Source organism: Pituophis catenifer, unplaced genomic scaffold (assembly GCF_029215685.1).
Source record: "Pituophis catenifer annectens isolate HBS135680 unplaced genomic scaffold, rPitCat1.0.hap2 SCAF_2, whole genome shotgun sequence".
Taxonomy (NCBI): domain Eukaryota; kingdom Metazoa; phylum Chordata; class Lepidosauria; order Squamata; family Colubridae; genus Pituophis; species Pituophis catenifer.
This window is the reverse complement of record NW_027256882.1, coordinates 24,802,447-24,829,721: the sequence shown is the minus strand read 5'-3', so window position 1 is coordinate 24,829,721 and position 27,275 is coordinate 24,802,447. Positions and strand designations below refer to the sequence as shown.

Sequence of the window (27,275 nt, the reverse complement as noted above, 5' to 3'; positions counted from 1 at the left end):
TATTCTCCTTTCCTTCAGCCCTCCCTCATCCTTCAGAGGGGGCTGGATCCCAACGTCCAACGCGGGAAAGGCTGGCTGAGGATGATGGGATCAAAACTCTTCCCATGTTCGGTAAGCGCGTAAGACCGCTGGCCTCGGTGGATGCTCTGGTGCCTGGTCAATTTATCCCTCCGAGAGAAATTTCTCCCACATTCGGGACACTTGAAGGGTTTTTCTCCCGTGTGAGTTTTTTGATGACCCATTAAGTGGACTCTCTGCCGAAAACATTTCCCGCACTGGGGACATTCGTAGGGTTTCTCTCCCGTGTGAATCCGCTGATGCCTCAACAGAGGTTCCCGCGACGTGAAGCTCTTCCCGCAAGCCAGGCATTCGTGCAGCTTCTCGCCCGTGTGGATCTTCTGGTGTTTGGTCAACGTCTGTCTGTGTCGGAAGGATTTCCCACACTGGGCACACCGATACCGCCTCCCTTCCGTCTGAATGCCTTGATCTCTCTTCACAGCCTTCCGGTTTTTACCGTCTTTCTCATCCTTCGGGCATTCGCGAGGTTCCTCCTCTGGGTGTCTTTTCGGGTACCCCGTCAAATCATCTCCCAGGTGGAAGTCTTTCCTCCCCTCCGAGGGTTCAGCTTCTTGCTCAGCTGAATGATGTTTATCCAAGTAACATTCCTGCTGGATCGTTTCCTTCAAAGAGGGACGTGGGCAGGGTTTCCCTTGCAGTTCCACAAATCCTGATTTGTAACAACATTTTCGTCCCTGCTTCGGCGGCAGGCCCTTTCCGCCTTCTGTCTGTGCGGTGGGGTTCTTCTCGGGGGCTGTTGTAAGATCATCTGAGAGGTCACACCATTCATTCTTCCCCTTTGTTGACGTCTTATCCACTTGGAATTCCCACCTCAGTCCGTGAATATTAGAGGGGGCAGGAAACGTCCACTGGGCATTGTCTGCTGAAGTCCTGGGTGTTTCTTCCAGCACAATCTCTCCCCGCTGAGAATTTTCCATCTTGATCCAACCTTGGCTGTCACCTGAAGAAAGAAGAAAGGAATGTCTATAGAGATTCTCAACCGTCCAGGTCATGGTTGTCCCAAAGCAGGGGTGAAATCCAGCAGGTTCTGACAGGTTCTGGAGAACTGGTAGCGGAAATTTTGAGCAGTTCGGAGAACTGGCAAATACCACCTCTGGCTGGCCCCAGAGTGGGGTGGGAATGGAGATTTTGCAATATCTTTCTCCCTGGAGTGGGGTGGGAATGGGGATTTTGCAGTAGCCTTCCCCAGGAATGGGGTGGGAATGGGGATTTTGCAGTATCCTTCCCCTGCCACGCCCACCAAGCCACACCACACCCACCAAGCCACGCCCACAGAACCGGTAGTAAAAAAAATTGAATTCCACCACTATCCTAAAGGTGCTTTTTCCCAAAGGCATATGGACTTCCTTGGTTTTATTTTTCTTTGAAAATGTTTGAAAATGTTTTCAAGGTTAAAAAACAACAACTTGAAAGTCCAGTTTTCTTTTGAAAAGCACCTTTGGGACAAGAAATTCTGTATAATCTGATTCTGATTATAATTATTCTATTCTATTGAAGGTCTGTTGTAAGTTGAGGACTACCTGTACAAACAGCTGCAAGGTTTTCTGAAGGTTTTTGGGATTTATCCTGAATTTCTAGAATTTCCCGGCCCTACCCGCTGTTTGACTCACATCCCTCCTTCTGCATGTCATCCTCCATTGACACATTCCCTGTGTTTATCTGGACCGTTGTCTCCTCTGGATCGTTTCTGCCATACAAAGAAGTTTCCATTTTGATCCAGTTTCTGTTCTTGACACCTGAAGGAACAAAAAAAAGAGATATTTTTAAGTCTTCCGTTTTTTGTTTTTTGTTTTAAATTTGATTTATATGCCGCCCTTCTCCGGAGACTCAGGGCGTCTTACAGTGCGTTAAGCAATAGCCTTCATTCTTTTGTATATTTTATACAAAGTCAGCTTATTGCCCCCACAAACTGGGTCCTCATTTTACCTACCTTAGAAAGGATGGAAGGCTGAGTCAACCTTGAGCCTTGGAGAGATTCGAACTTACTTTTTAATTGCAGACAGCTGGTGTTAAATTACAGTGCCTTTGTCTGCAGAGCTATCCAGGCTCTGGATCACTTTTGTGAGTTCCATCGCTTTGTTTGCACTTGTTGTGGCCCGCCAGCGGCCAGCAGAGCTGGCAGCAGAGTTGGACAGTGAGGAGGTTGGGGAAGAACATGGGCCAATCCTGGGGGCTGGGGAAAGCTCGGACGAGGCTCTGCATTGGGGGCAGAGAGGGGGCCAAGGCCATCTGATATTTATGTGCAGCCTCCGGAGTCTGACAGAAGGGAGGCAGAAGAACAGCAGGAGCCTGTTCCCAGTGTGCACATGCGCAGAGCTGCCAGATGACAAGAACAGTTAAGAAAACAGGGTCGACTTAGGAGTAAGGCTTGGAAATGATTGGCTCTTCCCATAAAATATAAAAGAAGAGCGAACAGGACGTGAGTTTTTGCAGGAAGCAATTAGTTCATGTGGCCGATTCAAGATTTGAAAATTCTGTTTGTGACTCTGTGCCAAGTTTGGCCTTGCCCCGCGTCTGGAAATTAGCTCTCTGGCAGCGTTCCACGTGAGATAGGTGGGTGTTGATAACCTTCCTTTGAAAGACTGTTTATCAAGCCTTGTGGACTGATAAATGGAAGTAATTTACAGTCGTATAAATAAAAGAGGTTTTGCGGAACTAAGATTGTGCTTTATACTTTCTAAGGAAGCCTAGGTCAGAACAGCACTTGTATCTTCCCTGGTTACAAGAACGAGCCACTTTTGCTGACGTTCAGTGCGCTCACAAGCACCCTACCGAAACAATCCGTGTTGCCGTTCTCCTCCTGCAGGACTTGCCAAAATATGGTCCGTTGACCCGGCTGGATCAGACCCTGCTCCATTGTCTGCAGAGGAGCTCCTGTCTCTTGGAGGCTCATTGATCCCTACAAACAAGGATACAGCCATCACTTAACTTGATGAAATCGGTGAAGGGATGTCATGCTAACCTTGAGAATGGGGAAGGTATGAGTGAGCCATCAAAATGGGATAGCAATAGCAATAGCAATAGCAATAGCTATTAGACTTACTGCTAATATACTGCTTACTGTATATACTGCTTTACAGTGATTTACAGCCCTCTCTAAGCGGTTTACAGAGTCAGCATATTTTCCCCAATGATCTGGGTCCTCATTTTACTGACCTCGGAAGGATGGAGGGCTGAATCAACTTTGAGCCGGTCAGGAATCGAACTGCCAAACTGCTGGCAGCCGGCAGTCCCCTTAAGTAGGCTGCAGTACTGCAATCTGGCCACTGCGCCACCACGGCTCTTATGTTGTGAAAGGACTACAGGAAGTCCTCAATTTACGGCTGCCATGGAGACCAGCATTTCCATTGCTAAGCAAGGTGGTTGTTAAATGAGTCACGTGTCATGTTCCCTTTTTATCTTTTTTTGCCACGGTTGTTAAGCAAATCATCACAGTTGTTAAGTGAATGACATGGTCATTAAGCAAGTAATGTAACAAAATATGGAAGCCGTTCAAAGTTATCCTGTGGTAAGAGAGGCAGCCAATCTTTATCTTTATCTTTATTTGATTTGTATATCGCCCTACTCCCGAAGGACTCAGGGCGGTGAACAGCCAAACAGTAAAATACATAAATACAAAATCCTCAAGGGGAGCCCCATGTAGAGAGCGTTACAATAGTCCAGGCGGGAAGTGACGAAGGCATGAGTGACCGTGCGTAAGGAGTCCCGATCCAGAAAAGGACGCAACTGGCGAATCAGGCGAACCTGATGAAAAATCCTCCCGGTCACGGATGTCAAATGCTCTTCTAAAGACAGCCGTGAATCCAGGAGGACGCCCAAGTTGCGAGCCCTCTCCGTGGGGGCCACTGATTCACCAGTTGCGTCCCTTTCTGAGAGAAAGAGAGACAGAGACAAAAAAAGAGACTGATAGATGATAGACAAATAGAGACAGATAAAGTTATAGAAGATGGATAGATGGATGGATAGGCAGATAAACAGACAGACAGACAGACAGACAGATAGACAGATAGATAGATAGATAGATGATAGAGAGAGAGATTGATAGATGATAGACAAATAGAGAAAGATAAAGTTATAGAAGATGGATGGATAGACAGATAGATGAGAGAGAGAGAGAGAAAGAGATTGATAGATGATAGACAAATATAGACAGAGAAATATATATAAAGCTTGAGAGAGATACACAGAGAGAGATAAACAAAAAGATTGATAGAGATAAACAGATAAATATTGATAAATGATAGAAAGATAGATAGATAGATAGATAGATAGATAGATAGATAGATAGATAGATAGATAGATAGATACACACAGAGAGAGAAACATAAAGAGATAGATGTTAGATAAATATAGACAGGTAGGTAGAGATAGACCGAGAGAGAAAGTGAAAGAGAGAAAGGCAGGCAGGCAGGCAGAAAAATATCACCTACCTCATTTTGTTCAGCTTCACTCATTTCTGGTCCTTCCAGAGAAAGCAACGAACTAGCATGACTTGGGCATTTAATTCCACTGTCTGCAAAGGGTGGGAGGGGATTTTAGAAAGCAAAATCAGACATTCTATTCATTCCTTGGTTGACTAGATAGGCAGCACTACTACTTGAGCTGCACGCAGCCTGTACAGCTGTACATAGCTGTGCACGACCAAGAATATGTATATGCATATGCAACTGGCCATCTCTATATGCCCCTGAGCATTTGTCTGGGGAATTCTGGGAGTTGAAGTCCACCCATTTTCAAGTTGCCGAGATTGAGAAACACTCATCCACAGACCTCCACTTAGGGATCTTTACCTAGCAAGCTGGTCTCCCCAGTTTGAATGCTGTTCAGCTCGCCTTCTTTGTAGATCGGCCCATTTCCAGGGTCCAGATTCTCCTCCTCCTCCTCCACCACTTCCAGAGAACCCAGGCACACCTCCTGCAGCGATCCGGAGAAACAAGTGGCAAAAAGAAAAAAACACATTAAAAACAAAGAAGGAAAAGGCAACGGATTTGAGGTTTCTGTACCACTGAGCCCTAAATTTCTTGGCTCCCAACCTTTTAAGGCAGGGGTGTCAAACTTGATTTCATTATTTATTTATTATTATTTATTATTTTATTCAGTTTGTATCCCGCCCTTCTCCTAGTGGACTCAGGGCGGTGCACAGCCAGAACTAAAACACATACCAATACAAAATTTAAAATTATTAAAAAAATTACATAACTTTGGCCCAAATTTTAAAAAATTCAAATTAAAACCCATTGACAATTTAAAAAGCTACAAAACTAAAAAAGACTAAAGAAGGGGGCGGGGGGTTCACGCCAGCCCTGCTTGATGGAAAAGAAAAGTTTTCAGGGCACGGCGAAAGACCCGGAGATCCGATATCCTTCGTATCTCCGGGGGCAAATCGTTCCAGAGGGCAGGAGCTGCCACAGAGAAGGCCCTCCCCCTGGAGGTCGCCAGCCGACATTGCCTGGCCGACGGCACCCTGAGGAGTCCCTCTCTGTGGGAGCGTACTGGTCGGGAGGCTATCAGCGGCAGAAGGCGGTCCCGCAAATACCCATTGAGGGCCACATCAAGGTTGTGTTTGACCTCGGGGGGGGACAAAGTGGGTGTGGCCAGCTCAACGTCACTCCTGTTGGAGGCGCCTATGGTGGCCTGAGGACTCTGCCAGAGAAAGCAGGCTCCCAAGCTCCGTTTTCAGCTGCGACCCTCCTGCAACCCTCTGCCAGCAAAAACGGAGCTTGGGAGGGCCGTGTGCAGCCCTCCCAAGCACTACGGGTCGGTCCTTCGCTGTTTCCAGGGTGGCCCTGCGGGCCAGATAGAATAGAATAACAGAGTTGGAAGGGACCTTAGAGGTCTTCTAATCCAAGGGTCTGCAACCTTAAACACTCAAAGAGCCATTTGGACCCATTTCCCACAGAAAAGAAAACACCGGGAGCCACATAATCCGTCCCGTGCCTGACTATTTCTTGAGCAGCCACAAAACTAGCCTATGTAGTTGAATTAAACGTTCTGTTTTCTTCTGAAACTTTTCTTTTCCTGGATTTATCTACGCTTGTCCTACCAGAGGTTGAAAAGCTCAATAAATTGTGTGCTGGCAGGTGTCGCACATTGGCAGTTGTGAGGCATAATTTGACTGACGGGAAGCCGCAGCAGGAGTGAAAGAGCCACATGCAGCTCCAGAGCCACAGGTTGCTGACCCCTGTTCTAGTCCAACCCCACTTAGGCAGGAAACCCTATACTACTTCAGACAAATGGTTATCCAACATCTTCTTAAAAACTTCCAGTGTTGGAGCATTCACAGCTTCTGGAGGCAAGTTGTTCTACTGATTAATTGTTCTAACTGCTAGGAAATTTCTCCTTAGTTCTCCTTGATTAGTTTCCACCCATTGCTTCTTGTCCTGCCTTCAGGTGCTTTGGAGAATAGCTTGACTCCCTCTTCTTTGTGGCAGCCCCTGAGATATTGGAACGCTGCTATCATGTCTCCCCTAGTCCTTCTTTTCATTAAACTAGACATACCCAGTTCCTGCAATCGTTCTTCGTATGTTTTAGCCTCCAGTCCCCTACTCCTCTATGATGCTCTTCTCTGCACTCTTTCTAGAGTCTCCACATCTTTTTTACATTGTGGCGACCAAAACTGGATGCAATATTCCAAGTGTGGCCTTACCAAGGCATTATAAAGTGGTATTAATATGATCTTGATTCTATCCCTCTGTTTATGCAGCCTAGGACTGTATTGGCTTTTTTGGCAGCTGCTGCACATTGCTGGCTCATCTTTAAATGGTTGTCCACTAGGATTCCAAGATCCCTCTCACAGTTACGACTATTGAGCAAGGTACCACATAGACTGTACCTGTGCATTTTGTTTTTCTTGCCCAAATGTAGAACTTTTCTTTTTTCACCATTGAATTTCATTTTGTTAGAGAGCGCCAGGGTGGATAAAAATCAATGATTTTTTTTTAAAAAATCAAAAAAAAATCAGATTTTTTTGATTTAAATCGGATTTCTTTGATTTAAATCGGATTTTTTTTTATTTTTATTGAATTTATTTTAATAAAAAACTTTTGGGGTAAAAATCTATCGTAAGATAGTTTTCTATTTAAGATACAGAAATAATTTAGTTTATTCAGCATGAAATGGAGCTTAGTTATGTAGCACGAGGCTGTATATTCTGCAACACTGGGACTATCGGTGAGTCAACAGTGGGTCAAAGGAGTAGCAGAGATGACAGTTGCTCTTTAAAAATTATGATTTAAATCGAGTTGATTTAAATCAAGCCTTTTTACTAGTGATTTAAATCATGATTTAAATTGTGATTTAAATCAACTCGATTTAAATCAAATCCACCCTGGATAGTGCCCAATGTCCAGGTCTGTCAAGATCCTTCTGTATCGTAATCCTATCTTCTGGACTGTTGGCTATTCCTGCTAGCTTGGCGTCATCTGCAAATTTGATGAGTTCCCCATTTAAGCACCCTGTGGGCTGGATCTGACCACCGGGTCTTGAGTTTGACACTCCCATTTTAATGAAATCACTACTTTATTGAAAACTATTGAGGCCCGTTAGAAAAGCCAGGAATGACCAGGATCTGTGGGTCTCCTAGCACAGGGGTCCCCAACACCCGGTCCATGGACAGGCACCAGGCCGCGGCATGCCAGAAACAGGGCTGCGGAAACAAGCGAAAGTCCCATCCGCGGGATGCAGCTGTCAGCATTCTGATGCTGCCATAAAAAGACGAGGCTTGACTTTTCACCTACTTATTTTCTCTGTAGATAATATCCCCTAGGAGATGGGAGGGGAGGGGGGGAACAGTCCTGTGGGGTGAGGTCAGAAGCTGGGGAGACTGACTTGGAAGATGGCCAATGAGAAGATGAAAATTGGGGAACGGAAAGGGAAGGGTTTGGGGGTCAGAGGGCTAGTATCAGCTACGACAAAGTCGGGGCCAGATCTGTTGTACTCAATAAATGGAATATTTCAGCAAAGATTAATTGTTTGGGAGTGCAATTTATTTGAGATGACATCGAAACCTGACAGCAGCAACATGTGAAATCACGCCCCCTCTGGTCCGCGGAAAAACCTCTCTCCACAGAACCAGTTCCTGGCGCCCCAAAAGTTAAGGCCCGCTGCTCTAGCAAATGCGCCCTGCAACTTGGCTTTTGCAGAACTTCTGCAGCTGTTCATGGAACCCCAATATTATTCACACTTTAAAAAAAAAAAAAAATGGCTGATCTCCAACTATCATCAAATCTCACCGGTTTTGAGCGTCCCTTAAATCTGTTGACGTTTTGGGGATGTGACGAGATTTAGGCTGTTTTGAACAAGTTAATTTTACAAGTAGTCCTCGGTTAATGACCACTTGTTCAACGACGCTTTGAAGTTGTGATAGAGCTGAACGAATTTATGGAACCTATGATTGGTTCTCGAAGTTCTGGCCATTGCACCATCCCCACATTCATGCGATTGCCATTTGCAGAGTCAAAAAGAGGGCTGTGAAAATATCTACAGACCCCTTGCATCCTGGACATAAACAGTTTCAACTTCTACCCTCAAAACGACGCTATAGGGCAGGGGTCTCCAACCTTGGCAACTTTAAGCCTGGTGGACCTCAATGTTGTGGCTCTGTCACCTGAGCCCGTGTCATCAGCAGGAGAGGACTCCAAGAGCGAAGAAGAGGAGTTGGCAAGGCCTCCCTCTCCAGGACCCTCCTCTCTGGCAATGCCTTCGGTGTCCGCCGAAGGGCAAGAGATAGGGCCGGGGCCAAGCACGTCCACGCAGCCACAGGTGGACAGTGATGAGGGTAATGAGTCTTGGCTGGATCCACGCCAGCGTCAGAGATAAGCGCGCACAACAGAAGAAAAGGCGTGCCCAAGATTAGGCTGAGTCACTGGACCACACCCCACAGGATATAAAAGGGAGTGTGGTGGCCAGTCAAACCTTGTGACGAACAAAGCTGAAAGCTTCCACGTCATTCTGCATTGCCGGACTTTTGCTATAAAACTTAGCTGGATTATCTCTGGACTTGATTAACTCCGTAATTATTGAGCTGTTTCTTTTGATGTATCAGAAGTGGGGAGAAGTTATCTCTCCTCTTCGTAAATAATAAACTCTTGGCAGGCAGCCACTAGGTTGTTGCCAAGTTCCGTTATCTTAAGGAAAAGGATTTTGCCGGCTGGTTTGGTCTTTAACTCTTGAACGTCTGTTGGTGTGTGTGCGTGTGGGACGGGGACAGAACACTCAACTCCCAGAATTCCTTAGCCAGCCGCTGGCTGAGGAATTCTGGGAGTTGGTCCACCAGGCTTAAAGTTGCCAAGGTTGGAGACCCCTACTATAGGGCACTGCATGTCAGAACAACTAGACACAAGGACAGTTTTTCCCCTATGCCATCACTGCTAAACAACTTATTCCCACAACACTGTCAAAACCATTTAGTAAGGCTGTATTACTATTATTCTTCTCATCCTTCCTATTATCTGTCTCCTTTTCTACTTATGACTATAACTTTGTTGCTTGTATCTTTACGATTTATATTGTTTTATTTAGTTTCCAAGTATGATTTATGTTGATTGCTTATTTAGTATCCTATGACTATCACTAAGTGTTGTATCTTACGATTTATGATTTATGTATTTTTATGACTATGATCATGATTTATCACTTATAGCTTTTGTGTAAACTGGGATCTTATGCACAGAAGGCAAATTCCTTGTGTGTCCAATCACACTTTGACAATAAAGAATTCTATTCTATTCTGTTCTATTTCCCACGTGCAAAGTCAATGACAGGAATTCGTAAATCACAGTTGCAATGGTTCTCACTTACTGACTGCAAGGAATTGACTTAACAACAGCAACCGGAATTGCCAGACCTGCTGTTGTAAGTCAGCATGGTCACATGATTTTCCGCTTTATGACCATGTGGCTTAACGACGATTTCCCAGTCCTACCGTTGTTAAGACAAGGCTACCTGTAAATAGCAGTACCTTCACCCACCACCAGAGGACTCTAGACTCTAGAATCAGTGGTCTATCCTCATACCGTTATTTCTAGTATTCCTTTTTACAAAAATGCTGAGTATCTCACTAGTCCTCATGACCACCCCAATGATGGCCTTGATGTGATGTCTCACTGCCTGGAGGCCGTGTGGGTCTGGATGGGGAGAAATAGGCTCAGACTCAACCCCTCCAAGACGGAGTGGCTGTGGTTTCCGGCGCCGCAATATAGTCAGCTGGTGCCATCGCTGACTATTGGGGGTAAGTCTTTACCCCCCACAGAGAGGGCCGGCAATCTGGGCATCCTCCTGGACGCACAGCTGTCTTTAGAAGAACATATGACGGCCGTGGCCAGGGGAGCTTTTTATCAGGTTCGCCTGATCCGCCCTTTCTGGATCGCGACGCCCTGCGCACAGTCACTCATGCCCTTGTCACCTCCTGACTGGACTACTGCAATGCTCTCTACATGGGGCTCCCCTTGAAAAGCACCCGGAGGCTCCAACTGGTCCAGAATGCGGCCGCGCGGGTGGTTATGGGCACAACTTGTTGTGTCCACGTGACACCCCTCCTGTGCGAGCTGCACTGGCTCCCAGTGGTCTTCCGGGTGCGATTCAAGGTGTTGGTTACCACCTTTAAAGCGCTCCATGGCATAGGACCTGGGTACCTTCGAGACCGTCTTCTGCCACCAGTAGCCTCCCACCGGCCAGTTCGCTCCCACAGAGAGGGTCTCCTCAGGGTGCCATCAGCCAAGGTATGTCGGCTGGCGACACCCAGGGGGAGGGCCTTCTCTGTGGGAGCCCCTGCCCTGTGGAATGAGCTGCCCCCAGAAATTCGTAAAATCTCTGATCTCCATGTATTTCGCTGTGCCCTCAAAACCTTGTTGTTCCGCCAGGCTGGCCTATCAATGTAAAGATTTTAATTGGTTTTAAATGGGATTTTAAATTTGGGGTTTTATAAATTGGACCTATTATTTAATAATTTTAATTATTTTTAAATTTTGTCTGTCTGTGTTTTTAATTAGGCTGTACACCGCCCTGAGTCCTTCAGGAGAAGGGCGGTATAGAAATAAAATTAATAAAAAAATATATATATTCTATGATGCCAAACAAGCTATACAGGTAGTCCTCGACTTACAAGAGTTTGCTTAGTGACCGTTCAAAGTTACAACAGCACTGGAAAAAGTGACTTACGACCATAGTCACGTGATTTACATTCAGATGCTTGACAACCAATTCACATTTATGACGGTTGCAGTGTCCCAGAGTCATGTGACCCCCTTTTGGGACCTTCCAACGAGCAAAGTCAATGGGGAAACCAGATTCACTTAACAACCGTGTTACTAATTTTACAACTGCAGATTCACTTAACAGATGTGTCAAAAAAAGTCATATAAAATGGTGCAAAACTTAGGAGCCTGTAGTACAGTGGACTAAAGCACTGTTATTAACAGATTAACATCTGCTGCCTGCAATTACTGCAAGTTCGAATCTCACCAGGCTCATGGTTGACTCAGCCTTCCATCCTTTCAAAAGTAGGTGAAATGAGGACCCAGATTATGGGGGCAATAAACTGACTTTGTATAAATATAAAAAAGTATGAAAGCTATTGCTTAATGCAGTGGTCCCCAACCCCCGGTCCGCGGACCGGTGCCGGGCCGTGGAGTACCTGGCACCGGGCCGCGCAGCGGCCGGGGGACATGAACGCTGCAGCGCAAAGGCTCCTGGGCTGTGCGCAAAAGCTCCTGGGCCGTGCGCAATGGGCCGTGCGCAAAAGCTCCTGGGTCGTGCCCCCACCCCTGCGCGCGCTCAGCGGGCCGCGGCGATAAAAAGGTTGGGGACCACTGGCTTAATGCATTGTAAGCCGCCCTGAGTCTCCGGAGAAGGGCGGCATGTAAATTAAAGCAAAAAAACAAAAAACAAAACGCACTTAACAAATTTCTCACTTAACAACAGAAATTTTGGGCTAAATTGTTGTCATAAGTCAAGGACTACCTGTATACCGCTTCACAATGCTTTACAGCCCCCTCTAAGTGGTTTACAGAGTCAGCCTATTGCCCCCAACAACAATCTGGGCCCTCATTTTACTGGATGAAAGGCTGAGTCAACCTTGAGCCGGTCAGAACTGAACTGCTGTCAGTGGGCAGAGTCAGCCTGCAATACTGCATTCTAACCATGCCTCATCACCGTATCCTATGCATTTCTTAACTATCCTGAAGGTGTTAAGACACATCCGCCTCATCCAAAGTCAAAAGCTGGAAACTTCTGCCAGATTTAGAAGTAGGGCTGCCTGGATAGAAATATACAACCAAGATCCAGTGGCTGCCTTTCCTTTTACATCTGCTACGTATTAGGATTTCTTTTTAAAAAGAGCAGACTACTTTCTTATTTTTCTTTTCTTTTTGGGTGGGGGGAGTAACTGTAAACACAAAGCTCAGTTTGCATAGCTGCTGTGAGACAAAGAGGAATGTTACGTTGGCAAGGAAGCTTGAGAGAAATTGTCCCATCACATCTGGAGGGTGGAGAAGTTGCATTTGGCACTTCCAGGACTGGGTTGGAGAGTTTCAGCAGGGATTTTACAGAGTCCATCCATCCCTAAAATATAATGCCAAAAAAAAACCCCTAACTTCTGGCTGGGTTTGCAGAGAACACCATGCTTGGTTCAGTAAATTATTATTGGATGATCATGGAAGCCATTAAGTCTGTGATGGCGAACCTGTGGCACGCTTAGCCATATCAGTGGGCACGCCAGCTCAGCTCTGGGGCGCATGCGTGTGCCAGCCAGCTGATTTTCGGGCCTTCTGGGCCCACCAGAAGTAGGGAAACAGATTGTTTCCTGTCTCCGGAGGGCCTGGGTGATGGGGAGGCCCGTTTTTCTTTCTTACCTGGCTCCTAGAGAGGCTCTGGAGGCTGGGGACAGCAAAAAACATCACTTCCTGTCCCACTGGTAATGTGAATGGTGTAGGAATAGTACAGGGTCAGCTATATGAACACTGGAGGACCCTCTCTATTCACATTATTATAAGAAATAAATGTGCTTGTTTAGAAATTACACTAAGTCAGCTAAATTCCATTCTTGGTAATATATATCTTCTGAGGGGGCCTAGCTGTCAAGGATACAAGGACATCCATAAGAAACAAAAAGTTACTTATTAATCCAAGGCCAGCCATTAATCTATGCATCAGTGATTACAGAAGAGGAGGATGTTTAGCTAAGATTATCTCATATACTATAAATTAATGTAGGAATTTAGTAATTAAAAAGTGTCAATTATCATGTAACGAATGTATGTTAACCATAAATGGAAAACTGCTGTGCCAGCAGAATCCTTTGTCTTGGATATGTATAAAAGCAGTTGTATCAGAACTCTTCCTTTGTTCAGAATTGCAGATACAAATCTGATTCTGAAATTGCGCAATAAAACTGTCTCTGGCTGACCCAGGAATGTTGTTTGGTCCCATCATTCCATAACACTGGGAGTTGGGAAATGGGCCCTTTCAGGCCTCTGGAGGGCCTCCGAGGGAGTGGGAAAGGCTGTTTTCGCCCTTCCCAAATGCATAGAGAGGATCTGGAGCCAGGTAAGAAAGAAAAATGGGCCTACCAGGCCATTGCGTGCCAGGAGCGGGGGGGGGGAGAGGGTTGCGTGCGCATGCGCAGGGGGGGTGCATAGAATTATGGGTGTGCGCACACGTGAACCTCCCCCAACCTCCCCCCCCCTGCCTTCCTGGCATGCAATGGCAAAAAGGTTAGTCATAAAACACACTGGCCAGATTCTCACAATCCTTTGCCAATTGTCTACGGAAATTCTCAATCACCTAGGTCCGTGATGGCGAACCTATGGCATGCATAGCCCTCTCTGCAGGCAAGCAAGCCATCGCCGCAGCTCAGCTCCACTGCGCATGCGCACGCAACTCCCGCCGGCCAGCTGGTTATTGAGTCTCTGCCACACATGCGTGATGTCAGCACTTCAAACTGCATTTACTCTAGTGCTGACATAAGAAGGAGAAGCGAAGGCATCTGAAAAGGGACGGCTGACTTTTCACCTACTTATTTTCCCTGGAGATAATGTTTCCGAGGAGGTGAGATGGGAGGGGGGAATTCCTTTGAGTTGGAGTAGATTAGGGGTAGAATGACTTGGAAGATGGCCAATGAGTGCAAGGGAGTGGGGAACGGAAAGGGAGGGTTTGGGGGCTGGACATCAGAGTTGGCTTCGTTTGGAATCAGGTTAGGATGTCGTGCTCAATAAAAAGGAGTTTTTTCTTCAAAGATTTTGTTTGAAATGCATTTTATTCGAGACGGCCACGAAACTTGACACACGGGGCACTTGCGGGAGACGCGCGGACATGCACGGGGGCCCCCACATGGGCGGGGGTTGCCGTGCATGCGCAGGGAGTGTACACGGGGGGATTAGTCGTGCATGAGTGGGCAGGGGTTGTGCACCAGTGGTGGGTTCCGTCCGGTTCGGCCGAGCCAGTAGCGGTGACGATATGACGTCACCGAACCGGTTCTTCCCCCCCGCCCTCCCACCCCCCCACGTTATTCTTACCTTTTATTTGGTCCCACCCCCAATCTATTGCTGCCTCCTGAGTCCCAGCTGATGACTAGAGGGAAAAAAACTGTTTAAACTCTTGCCGCGGGGCTTCAAAGGGCCGTCCTACAGCTGATCAGTGTTAAAAGCAAACAAATGAGTTGGGTTGTAAGTGTGAGGACTGGTCGGAAGTGCGAGGACCTTCCAGAAATGACTGACCAGCTAGCCATGCCCACCTAGTCACATGACCTCCAAGCCACACCCACAAAATAAGCCACGCCCACAGAACCGGTAGTAAAAAAATTTAGAACCCACCTGTTGTGCACGCATTGCATTATAGGTGTGCGCACACGCTTTCGGCACTCGGCACCAAAAAGATTAGCCATTGCTGATCTAGGTCATGGTTTTCCCAAAGGTGCTTTTTTCAAAAGGCGAGGTTTTCCTTGAAGAAGTTTCATTTCTCATCCAAGAAGCATCTTCAGTTCTGACTGAATGGCAGAGAGGATTTATACGCCTTGCAGGCAGCTGGTCGTTTCCATTCTTTTATTTTATTACTTATTATTTATTAGTTCAATTTATATGCCGCCTTTCTCCGGAGACTCAGGGCGGCTTACAATGCAAATTTTTTTTTTTTTTAAATTTGATTTATATGTCGCCCTTCTCCGGAGACTCAGGGCAGTTTACAATGCGTGAAGCAATAGCCTTCATACTTTTGTATATTTATACAAAGTCAGCTTATTGCCCCCACAAACTGGATCCTCAATTTACCTACCTTAGAAAGCATGGAAGGCTGAGTCAACCTTGAGCCTGGTGAGATTCGATCTTACTTTAATTGCAGGCAGCTGAATGTTAATAACAGGCTATTAGTCTGCTGCGCCACCAGGCTCTTAAAAAACCATTATAAAAACATTTAAAAATTAAAACATTAAAACCCATTCACACCATTCATGGCTGGATCTCATAAGATCGCAAGAGGGAGATCAACGGCCCCAGGCCTGCCGGAAAAGCCAGGTCTTCACCGCTTTTCGGAAGGCCAATAGGGTGGGGGTGGTCCGGACCTCAGGAGGTAACTGGTTCCAGAGAGCTGGGGCAGCCACAGAGAAGGCCCTCCCCCGCGGGCCCGCCAGCCGGCATTGTTTAACTGACGGGACCTGGAGGAGACCAAGGCGGTCTCACAGATAGAGAGTCGTTGAGGCCACTTGGACATTTATCTGCATCCTCAAGGTCACAATAAATAGTGCAAATGGGCGTGGAAGCTTCTTGGAACTGCTGTAAGGACGGTTGTAGATAGATGTTGTCATATCCTTCCCCTTCCATTGAGAGAGGGCTGCTCAATTTTGACATAGCAATAGCACCAAGGGTGGGATTCAAAAATTTTAGCAAGGGGTTCTCTGCTCGGTTGCTGGGTGGGCGTGGCCATGGTGGGCACGGCCTACTCAGCCTACTGCACCATGGTGTGTGTGGGGGTATTTTCACCCTCTCCAAGCTCTGGAGACTTTCCTCGAGCCTCCAGGAGGGCGAAAACGGCCTTCCCTGGGCTTCAGAGGCCTTCCAGAGTCCGTTTCTGGACTTCCTTAACTTACGGGAGGCCCGTTTTTCGCCTTCCCAGAGCCTCCGCCCGGATGCTGCACTGACCTGGCATACAAAATGGGCTGAATGGAGACTCCTGGGAGGGGAGAGGCGGGGCCAGCCAGTCCTTGCAACTACCGGTTCGGCGAACCAGATGTGAAATTAGCATCCGGTTTGTCCGAACCGGCTGAATCCCACCCCCGAATAGCACTTAGACTTGTATACCACTTTGCAGTGCTTTTACAACTCTCTCTAAGCGGTTTACAGAGTCAGCCTATTGCCCCCAACAACCTGGGTCCTCACTTTACCGACCTCGGAAGGATGGAAGGCTGAGTCAACCTTGAACCAGGTGAGATTCGAACTGCCAAATTGTGCAGGCAGCCGGCAGGCAGCAGAAGATGCCTGCAGTACTGCACTCTTAATCACTGCACAGCTACGGCTCTAGATGGCCACTTTGAGCCCTCTCTCAAACCATGGTTTCAAATGTCTTCATGCAAAACAAAGAAAGTCCAGTTGCCTGTTGAAAAAGCACCTTTGGGAAGTTACGTGTACAAGTAATCCTTGACTTACAGTCCAGAGGTGGGTTCTAAAATTTTTTACTACCGGTTCTGTGGATGTGGCTTATTTTGTGGGTGTGGTTTGATGGTCATGTGACAATTCTTTAGGATTTAGCGGAGGTACTGGTCTACTAGGCTTTTAACTGCTTGCAGAGCTGTACCAGTCTACTCATTTGTTTTTGGAGGCACCGGTCTACCCATTTGTTTTTGGAGGCACCGGTCTACCCATTTGTTTTTGGAGGCACCGGTCTACCCATTTGTTTTTGGAGGCACCGGTCTACCCATTTGTTTTTGGAGGCACCGGTCTACCCATTTGTTTTTGGAGGCACCGGTCTACCCATTTGTTTTTGGAGGCACCGGTCTACCCATTTGTTTTTGGAGGCACCGGTCTACCCATTTGTTTTTGGAGGCACCGGTCTACTCATTTGTTTTTGGAGGCACCGGTCTACCCATTTGTTTTTGGAGGCACCTGTCTACCCATTTGTTTTTGGAGGCACCTGTCTACTCATTTGTTTTTGGAGGCACCGGTCTACCCATTTGTTTTTGGAAGCACCTGTCTACCCACTTGTTTTTGGAGGCACCGGTCTACCCATTTGTTTTTGGAGGCACCGGTCTACCCATTTGTTTTTGGAGGCACTGGTCTACTCATTTGTTTTTGGAGGCACCGGTCTACCCATTTGTTTTTGGAGGCACCGGTCTACCCATTTGTTTTTGGAGGCACCGGTCTACCCATTTGTTTTTGGAGGCACCGGTCTACTCATTTGTTTTTGGAGGCACCGGTCTACCCATTTGTTTTTGGAGGCACCTGTCTACCCATTTGTTTTTGGAGGCACCTGTCTACTCATTTGTTTTTGGAGGCACCGGTCTACCCATTTGTTTTTGGAAGCACCTGTCTACCCACTTGTTTTTGGAGGCACCGGTCTACCCATTTGTTTTTGGAGGCACCGGTCTACCCATTTGTTTTTGGAGGCACTGGTCTACTCATTTGTTTTTGGAGGCACCGGTCTACCCATTTGTTTTTGGAGGCACCGGTCTACCCATTTGTTTTTGGAGGCACCGGTCTACCCATTTGTTTTTGGAGTGCACTGGTCTACCACCACACTGCCTTTTAACACTGATCAGCTGTAGGGCGGCCCTTTGAAACCCCGCGGCAAGATTTTAAACAGTTTTTTTCCCTTCTAGCCGATCAGCTGGGACTCGGGAGGCAGCGAATAGATTGGGGGCGGGGCCAAATAAAAGGTAAGAATAACTGGGGGGCGGGGGGGGCATCTCCCAAACAAAGAGAACCAGTTCGGTGATGTCATATCGTCACCACTACCGGCTTCGCCGAACCGGGCTGAACCAGGAGGAACCCACCACTGTTACAGTCATTTGTTTAATGAGCGTTCAACCTTACGGCACAGAAAAAAAGTGACTAATGACAAGTTCCCATACTTATGACCATTGCAGCATTCCCCAATCATGCAAGCAAACTTCGGATCCTGGGCAATCGGCATGTATTTTACAATGGTTACAGCCCCCTGGGTTCAAGTGATCGCCATTTGCAATGTTCCTAGGGAGCTTCTGACAAGCAAAGTCCATGGGAGAAGCCGGATTGGCTTAACAGCTGCAGGCTTCTCTTAACAACTGTAATGATTCACTTAGCAACTGTAGAGGTAGATCAAAGGTCAGACTAAGAGCAGCACACTGCCTTAGCTCATACCTATGATCTCATTTTGGCTCTGATCTGTATTATCTCATCTCATCTAGATGGCATCTTGAGAGGGGGGTGAATAGTTTGTCCAACACTGTTGCTGTCCTGCCTTTTATCTGCCTGTGTAAAACTGTATAAAAAATAAAGCTCTCGGCGAGAGCAGGAGACACATCTTTGACCAGAGCAAAAGCCCGGACCTCTGATTTACAACAAGCAACCATGTCAAAAAAGGCTGTAAAATGGAACACGACTTAGTTACTGTAATGATATGTTTGTGTAGCAATGGAAAATTTGTTCAGCAATGGAAAATTTGGGCTCAGTTGCAGTCATAAGTCGAGGACTGATTATGAATCCAACTCCGCGTCGTAAAAAATAACTCCAGAAATGAAAACTGACCTGCCATTTCCTGGTTTCGTCCTCCTGCTGGTTCAACAGGAAGTCCTCCACCAGAGCCACCGCCTGGGAACACGTGTCCGGTCCTCCAGCTCGGATCCAGCTCTGGAGATCCGATGGGAGGCTGGCCAGGAACTGCTCCAGGATCAGCAGCTCCAGAATCTGCTCCTTGGTGCGTCTCTCCGGCCTCAACCACTGGTGGCAAAGCTCCTGGAGTTGGCTGTGGATCCTTCGGGGATCTTCCACCTCCCGGCAGCAGAACTGCCTAAAGTATTGGCGTTGCGCCTCCATTTTGATGGCTTCCTCTCTCAAGATGGCGGCCTTCACTTTGGCGTAGTCTTCCCGGTCTCTGGGTTCCAAGCTTTGGAAAGCCTCCTCAGCTTCTCCGCTCAAAGCGGGAAGGAGACGGGCCACCCACTCTCCTCTGGGCCAACGGCAGGCTTGGCCCACCTGCTCAAAGGAAGCCAAGAAGGCCTTGGGGTCTTCCCAGGGGGAGGCCTCTGAGGGAATAGGATTTCCTGCCCCGGGTTGACTGGGTTGAAGTGTCCTGAGGAACTCTTGCCACTGGGTTTCCCAGCGCTGTTGCATCGTCTTGCAAGTCTCCCTTTGGCCCTCTTGAGATCCGGCCCCTTGTAAACCGTCTGCCGTATATTCCAGCCGAACAGCACAGCTCATGTTTTCGACATCTTCTGGTCCTTCGTGATGGGACCTGGCGGTTCTTTGCCTTCCTTGTTTCATCTCTTTTCTGCTTTGCTCAATCCTGGCCAACCGAGATTTAGCCACAGGTCTTCTGGAAAACAAGATGGTAGGCAGATGGGTTCACTTTTGATCTTCCGAATGGTGCCGGAGATCTAGCTAGGCCTAGAGCAGTGATGGCTAACCTTTTTGCCATCGCGTGCCAGGAAAGGGGGGGGGAGGGTCGCGTGCACACGTACCCACGCGCATGCGTGCGCAACCCCCTCCCCCCCGCTCCTGGCACATGATGGCCTGGTAGGCCCGTTTTTCTTTCTTACCTGGTTCCAGATCCTCTCTGTGTATCTAGGAAGGGCGAAAACAGCCTTTCCCACTCCCTTGGAGGCCCTATGGAGGCTGAAAGGGCCCATTTCCCAACTCTCGGTGGGACAGGAAGTGACATTTTTTGCTGTCCTCAGCCTCCAGAACCTCTGTAGGAGTCTGTAGGAGCCTCTGTAGGAGTCTGTAGGAGCCTCTCTAGGAGTCTCTGGAGGCTGGGGACAGGAAAAAAACATCACTTCCTGTCCCACTGGGAGTCGGGAAATGAGCCCTTTCAGCCTCCGTAGGGCCTCCAAGGGGGTGGGAAAGGCTGTTTTCGCTGTTCCCAGATACACAGAGAGGATCTGGAGCCAGGTAAGAAAGAAAAACGGGCCTTCCCCCCCCCCCCAGGACCTCCAGAGGCAGGAAACAGCCTGTTTCCCTACTTCTGGTGGTGCCAGAAGGCCCGAAAATCAGCTGGCTGGCATGCGCATGTGCCCCAGAGCTGAGCTGGCGTGCCCACTAATATGGCTCTGCGTGTCACCTGTGGCACGCATGCCATAGGTTTGCCATCACAGGCCTTAAGCCATGATGGTGAACCTATGGCACGCGTGCCAAAGGTGGCACGCAGAGCCCTCTCTGTGGGCACGCGCACCATCGCCAGCTGCTCTTCTGTGGGCACGCACTGTCCAGCTGATATTCGCAGGCGCCGGAGCACTGGAAAATGGCCTGAAAACAGCCAAAAAAAGGCCTTTGTTGGGCAATTTTTGGGCTGTTTTCAGGCCATTTTCAGGGCCATTTTTTTCAGGCCTGAAAAATGGGCTGAAATGGCCCAAAAAACGGCCTGAAATCGGCCCAGAAAACAGGCATGCCCTTCCATGCAGAGCGTCAAAAATAGGACATGATGACATCCGGGCGGGTGGGCAGAGCCTCCCGCAGCCGCCGCTACCAATTCGCCCGAACCGGATAGAACCGGCTCAATACCACCACTCCCTAGAGGTCGTCCTCGACTTTCGACCACAATCGAGCTCAAAGTTTCCATTGCTAGGCAAGCCGGTTGTTAAGTGAGTTTTGCTCCCATTTTACAATCTTAATCATGTGACCATGGGGAGGCTGCAACAGTCACTAAACAAACTGTTATAAGTTGAGGACACCTTCTTTGCAAACCTGATGGCACAAACAGGTAGTTCATTTGTTTAAGGACGGTGCAAAGTTACATCTGCACTGAGAAAAGGGACTTATGACCGCTTTTCATACTTATCACCATTAACCATCCTGCAATGATCAAATGATCAAAATTCGGAACGCGTGGCAACTGACTCATATTTATGACGGTAGCGGTGTCTCGGGGGTCATGCGATCCCCTTTTGTGACCTTCTGACAAGCAAAATCATTGGGGAAGCCAGATTCACTTAACAACCGTGTGGCTAACTTAACAACTGCAATGATTCACTTAACAACGGTGGCAGGAAAAGTCGTAAAATGGGGCAAAAACTCACTTAACACATCTCACTTAGCAACATAAATTTTGGGTTCAATGGTGGTCGTAGGTTGAGGACTACTTGTATAGCAAACCCTGTTAAATCATGATTTATACATGGCTGATACTAAGCCACAAAGTCTGGTTTATATGGCCACAGTGGCCAGAAACACGCTATGCTAACCTATATCATCATCATCATCTTAACCACGGTCTATCCATTGCAGGATGAAGGCCTCTTCTGCATGTTTCCAATCTATACGGTCCTGACCTTTCTTTTGCCAGTTGGGCCCGCAATACTTGCTATACACAACCCTTTATGGTTTGGTTCCATTATAGCGCACTTCAAACAACTAAGATGCAACACCATCTGGCTTTGGCTTTGCCATCGCAGTCTGCAAACCATGGTTGGCCGAAAGGTATGCAGCACGTTCATCGGACCCCTTTCTTTCCTTCCTTCCTTCCTTCCTCTTTCTTTTCTTCCTTCCTTTTTCTTTCTTTCTCTTCCTTCCTTCTCTCCTTTTTGCTTCTTTCTTCTCCCTTTCCTTCCTTCCTTCCTTCTTTCCTTCCTTCCTTCCTCCTTTACTACCTCTCTCTCTCTCTCCCTCCCTCCCTATACTTACTGGTATCTATCTTCATCATCTCTGTCTATCTGTCTGTCTGTCTTTCTACCTACCTACCTACTTACGGGTATCTATCTTCATCATCTGTCTGTCCGTCCATCCCCCCTCCCACCCTCCCTCCCTCTCTCTCTCTTTCTACCTAACTACCTACCTACTTACGGGTATCTCTCTCTCTCTCTCTCTTTCTACTTACCTACCTACCTATTTACGGGTATCTATCTTCATCATCTCTGTCTGTCTGTCTCTCTTTCTACCTACCTACCTACCTACCTACCTACCTACTTATGGGTATCTATCTTCATCATCTGTCTGTCCGTCCATCCCCCCTCCCTCCCTCCCTCCCTCCCTCTCTCTTTCTACCTAACTACCTACCTATGTACAGGTATCTATCTTCATCATCTCTATCTGTCTGTCTCTCTTTCTACCTACCTACCTACCTACCTACCTACCTACCTACTTATGGGTATCTATCTTCATCATCTGTCTGTCCGTCCATCCCCCCTCCCTCCCTCCCTCCCTCCCTCTCTCTTTCTACCTAACTACCTACCTATGTACAGGTATCTATCTTCATCATCTCTATCTGTCTGTCTCTCTTTCTACCTACCTACCTACCTACCTACCTACCTACCTACGGGTATGTATCTTCATCATCTGTCTGTCCGTCCATCCCCCCTCCCTCCCCCCTCCCTCTCTCTTTCTACCTAACTACCTACCTATGTACAGGTATCTATCTTCATCATCTCTATCTGTCTGTCTCTCTTTCTACCTACCTACCTACGGGTATGTATCTTCATCATCTGTCTGTCCGTCTGTCCGTCTGTCTCTCTCTCTCTCTATCTTTCTACCTACCTACCTACCGGTATCTATCTTCATCATCTCTCTCTCTCTCTATCTTTCATCATCATCATCATCATCATCATCTTACTGTTCAATGCCTTATTTATTGATTGGCTCAGTCATTCAGGTCTTTGGCCAGCCAAAACTCCCGTGGATTTTGGGGCCACTGCACAAAACGGAAGAACTGCAGAGAAGTCAACAACGCAGCAGCAACAACAACAACTGGGCGTAAAGTTTGGCCAGCGCCTCTGCCTCGGCCGGGCTCCTCCGTGCGCCGCTCCCGTCCGCCGCAACGCCCGGGAGAGGCGGCCGGAGGAGGACCGGCGACGGATGGCCCCGATCAGCCCCGGGGAGCCCACCGACCGTACCGGAAGCGTCGGAGGGGAGGCCGGCGGGCGCGGAGGAGGCTCCCCGGCTGCTCTGCGGGGGAAGAAGCGGCTGGGTGGGGGTTGGACCCGCGCGGCGGCCGCCTCCCTCCCGAGTGGGGCGGCGGGACGGAGGTCGGCGGCTCTCTCCAGGGCGCCAGGCCCCGCGGCTCCGCTCCCTCAGCGCTTCAATGGCGGCGGCGGCAGAGGCAGCAGAGAAGAGGCGATGCGCGGCCGCCCTCTCCTGGCCGGCGGGACGGAGCTGAGGGGAGCCCGGACCGGCCGGCGGATCGAGGCGGAAGGGAGTCGCGCCGGGCAGCGCTTTGAGTTCGGCAGGAAGGAGGTTTCCCGACGCTCCCCCCGCCCCGCTGGGCTCCCTTCGGCTTCTGAGGGGCTTCATGGAGGATCTCCCGGATGAGCCTCAAGTGCAAATCTAAAGGCTTTTTCTTTCTTTCTTTCTTTCTTTCTTTCTTTCTTTCTTTCTTTCTTTCTTTCTTTCTTTCTTTCTTTCTTTCTTTCTTTCTTTCTTTCTTTCTTTCTTTCTTTCTCCCTCCCTCCCTTTTCCTCCTTTCCTCTCTCCATTTCCTTCCTTCTTTCCTATCTCCCTCTCTCCTTTTCCTCCTTTCCTCTCTCCATTTCCTTCCTTCTTTCCTGCCTCCCTCTCTCCCTCCCTTTTCCTCCTTTCCTCTCTCCATTTCCTTCCTTCTTTCCTGCCTCCCTCTCTCCCTCCCTTTTCCTCCTTTCCTCTCTCCATTTCTTCTGCCTCCCTCTCTCCCTCGCTTTTCCTCCTTTCCTCTCTCCATTTCCTTCCTTCTTTCCTCTCTCCCTCCTTTTCCTTTCTTCTCTCCATTTCCTTCCTTCTTTCCTCTCTCCCTCCTTTTCTTCCTTTCCTCTCTCCATTTCCTTCCTTCTTTCCTGCCTCCCTCCCTCCCTCCCTTTTCCTCCTTTCCTCTCTCCATTTCCTTCCTTCTTTCCTATCTCCCTCTCTCCTTTTCCTCCTTTCCTCTCTCTATTTCCTTCCTTCTTTCCCGCCTCCCTCTCTCCCTCCTTTTCCTCCTTTCCTCTCTCCATTTCCTTCCTTCTTTCCTGCCTCCCTCCGTTTCTTCCTTTCCTCTCTCCATTTCCTTCCTTCTTCCTCTCCCCTTTCTTTCCTTTCCTCCCTCCTTCCCTCCTCTCATTTTTCCTCCTTTCCTCTCTCCTTTTCCTTCATCCATCCATCCACCTACCCATCCCTCCCTCCCTCCCTCCCTCCCTCCCTCCATCCATCCATCCATCCATCCATCCATCTATCTATCTATCTATCTATCATCTATCTATCTATCTATCTATCTATCTATCTATCTATCTATCATATTAAATCATTATATTTAACTGTTGATTTAGTTACCGGTTCATGATAAATGCATTTGTTACTAGTAACCGTGAGTATGGCTACTATCAGATAGCATTCCTGCAGAACAACATCATTTGCGTACAAAACTGTCAGTTGCCTCTCATCTCCAGCCCTAGAAATATTTCAAAATAGCTTCTCTACTCAGCAATTTAAGAAAATGTGTGGAAGAACAGGAAGGCTTCCTCTTTTGTTGAATCCTTCTTAAATCGTAGCACCCACAACCGGACACAATACTTCATCTGTGGTTTGAGCTAAATGAAATAAAATGCAACAATTACTTCCCATAATTTAGAAACTCTGCTTCTGTTGATGGAGCCTAAAGTTACATTTTCCTATTGTGTAGCCATTCTACATTGTTGACTTATTTACAGTCAGTGCTATTCTGAGATATATTTTAGAAGTTAAATTAGCAAACCAGATATTCTCCGTTCTTTCATGTGCCCATTTCTGTTTCTTGATTAAACTTTCTTAGGGAATAGGCCTTGATAGTACAGTGGTCTAAACACCCTGTTCTTAACACAGCTGCCTGCAATTACTGCTGGTTCGAATCTCTCCAAGGCTCAAGGTTGACTCACCCTTCCATCTTTTCTAAGGTAGGTGAAATGAGGACCCAGTTTGTGGGGGCAATAAGCTGACTTTGTATAAATATACAAAAGTATGAAGGCTATTGCTTAACGCATTGTAAGCCGCCCTGAGTCTCCGGAGAAGGGCGGCATATAAATCAAATTAAAAATATAAATAAATAAATTTTAAAAAAAAATAGGCTGATAACTTGCATAGGAACCAAACTCATAAATTGTACATTTTGTTCTATTATTTCCTGCTCATTTCTTTAACTTACATATAAGTGCTCTGAATTTTTACTTCTACTTTAAGGCACCTTCCAACTGTTTTATGTCATCTGCAAATTTGATGAGCACTTCATCCTCTTCTTCATCAAAGTCATTAATTTTAAAAAATCAAAAATTATAGACTGCAGGACTGAATCTTTGTTACATCCCAAAAAAAATTCCATTGAATCCAAAACCATTAATGAGCAGTTAAGTACAAGTTTTAGGTGGAATTGAAAGTGCTGGCTATTGTCTATGAAACGGGTGAAATGCTCCCGGTTCGGACGGGCTCGGGCGAGTAGGTAGCGATGGTGGCGGGCAGTTCGGAGAACCGGTAGCAAAAATCCCTGCCCCCGCCCCCCATGCCCAGCTGAGCCGCGCGATCATCAGAGCCTTTTTTTCCTTTTAAATGGCTCTGACCAGCCAAGCTCTGACATCCCAGCTGAGTTGCCTGCTAATCAGGCAACTCAGCTTGGATTGCCAGAGCCATGTAAAAGAAAAAAAGTTTCTTTTTTTCTCCCCCACCCCCCCAGCCTCCAGCTTGCTTACCTTAGCTGCTGATCGCATGACGATCGCAATCCACGCATCAGCAAGCAACTGAATCTCCCTGCCTGCAATCAAGCTCATCGGTGAGCAGCTCTTTCTGCCTGCCTGCCTAGACTTGTGGACTTCAACTCCAATATAATTTAGATAAAGATGTAAGTTTAAGATACAGATATTTAGAAGTAGAATTTGTGTAAAGAGGTTAAATAGGCTAGAGATACTGATGCAGAAAAGTTGTTATTAGTATTGAAATTTTGATATGTTTGTTTTTGGTTGCTTATATTTTTTGTTGTTGTGTGTGTGTATGTGTGGTTTTTTCTTGCTTTTTTGTGTGTGTTATGTTTCTTTTGGTACTGTGTATTTTAATCTTTGGAAATTTAATAAATATTATTTTTAAAAAATAAAAAAATAAAAAGGAAGCAAATGACCAGCTGTCTGAATCCTTCCATTCCCCACCATCCAATCAGAGCTGAAGAAGCTTCTTGGATGAGAAGTGAAACGGCTTCAAAGAAAAACAAGGAAGTCCAGTTGCCTCTTGAAAAAAAGGCACCTTCGGGACCACCATGGCCTGGATGACTGAGAATCTCCATAGATACTTGCCACCCAAGGTTAGGACAGACCTAATTTTGCTCACCTTTTGAAGACCTGGCTATTTTCTCAGGCATTGGGGCTGGGAGACTTAGTTGAATCTGCACTGTTGGTCCATAGTGTCTTCAGCAGCCACTTTGATGGATTAACTGATTGATTTAATTTCTCATCTCAACCAGGGGTGAAATGCTCCCGGTTCGGACCGCATCGCCCGATCTAGTAGCAATGGCGGCGGGTGGTTCGGAGAACTGGTAGCAAAAATCCCTGCGCCCCCCCCCATGCCCAGCTGAGCTGCGCAACCATCAGAGGCTTTTTTTTTTTAACTTTTAAAAGCATTTTTTCTACAACCTCTTTGGCAGAAAAAATGCTTATAAAAGTAAAACAAAAAAAAAGCCTCTGATAATCGCGCGGCTCAGCTGGGATCGTCTACAACCTCTTCGGCCGAAGAGGTTGTAGAAAAGAAAATGCCTTTAAAAGCCTCTGACGATCCCAGCTGAGTTGCCTGATCGTCAGAGGCTTTTAAAAGCATTTTTTTCTGCAACCTCTTAAGGTTGCAGAAAAAATGCTTTTAAAAGCAAAAAAAAAAAAAAAAGTTGGCCACGCCCACCCAGTCACATTACCCCACCACCACCAACCCATGCCCACAGAACCGGTAGTAAGAAATTTTAGATTTCACCCCTAATCTCAACCAAATGACTACGGGAGGTTTACAGCTCAAAAAGTAGCTTCAGCTGGTTGGGAAGTCATTATTCCAATTTATTCTGTCATGGTAAGAACCTTTCCCACAGAATATGGTGTCGCATCCCTGTTATCTCTCAGGGGTACTTTGGTTTACCATATGAAG

At 47.3% G+C, this 27,275-nt stretch overlaps 1 protein-coding gene across 1 annotated transcript; it reads right to left on the bottom strand.

Moving 5' to 3' along the window:
- Positions 1–23,269, bottom strand: LOC139311838 (zinc finger and SCAN domain-containing protein 30-like). The gene is made up of 7 exons (XM_070936360.1): positions 23,081–23,269; positions 18,786–19,572; positions 4,869–4,992; positions 4,509–4,591; positions 2,851–2,977; positions 1,689–1,814; positions 1–1,018 (listed from the first exon to the last, which is right to left on the bottom strand). The coding sequence occupies exons 2-7, from the start codon at positions 19,518–19,520 to the stop codon at positions 33–35; spliced, it is 2,181 nt and encodes a 726-aa protein (XP_070792461.1). The 5' UTR covers positions 19,521–19,572; positions 23,081–23,269; the 3' UTR covers positions 1–32.
- Positions 23,270–27,275: the final 4,006 nt, after the last annotated feature.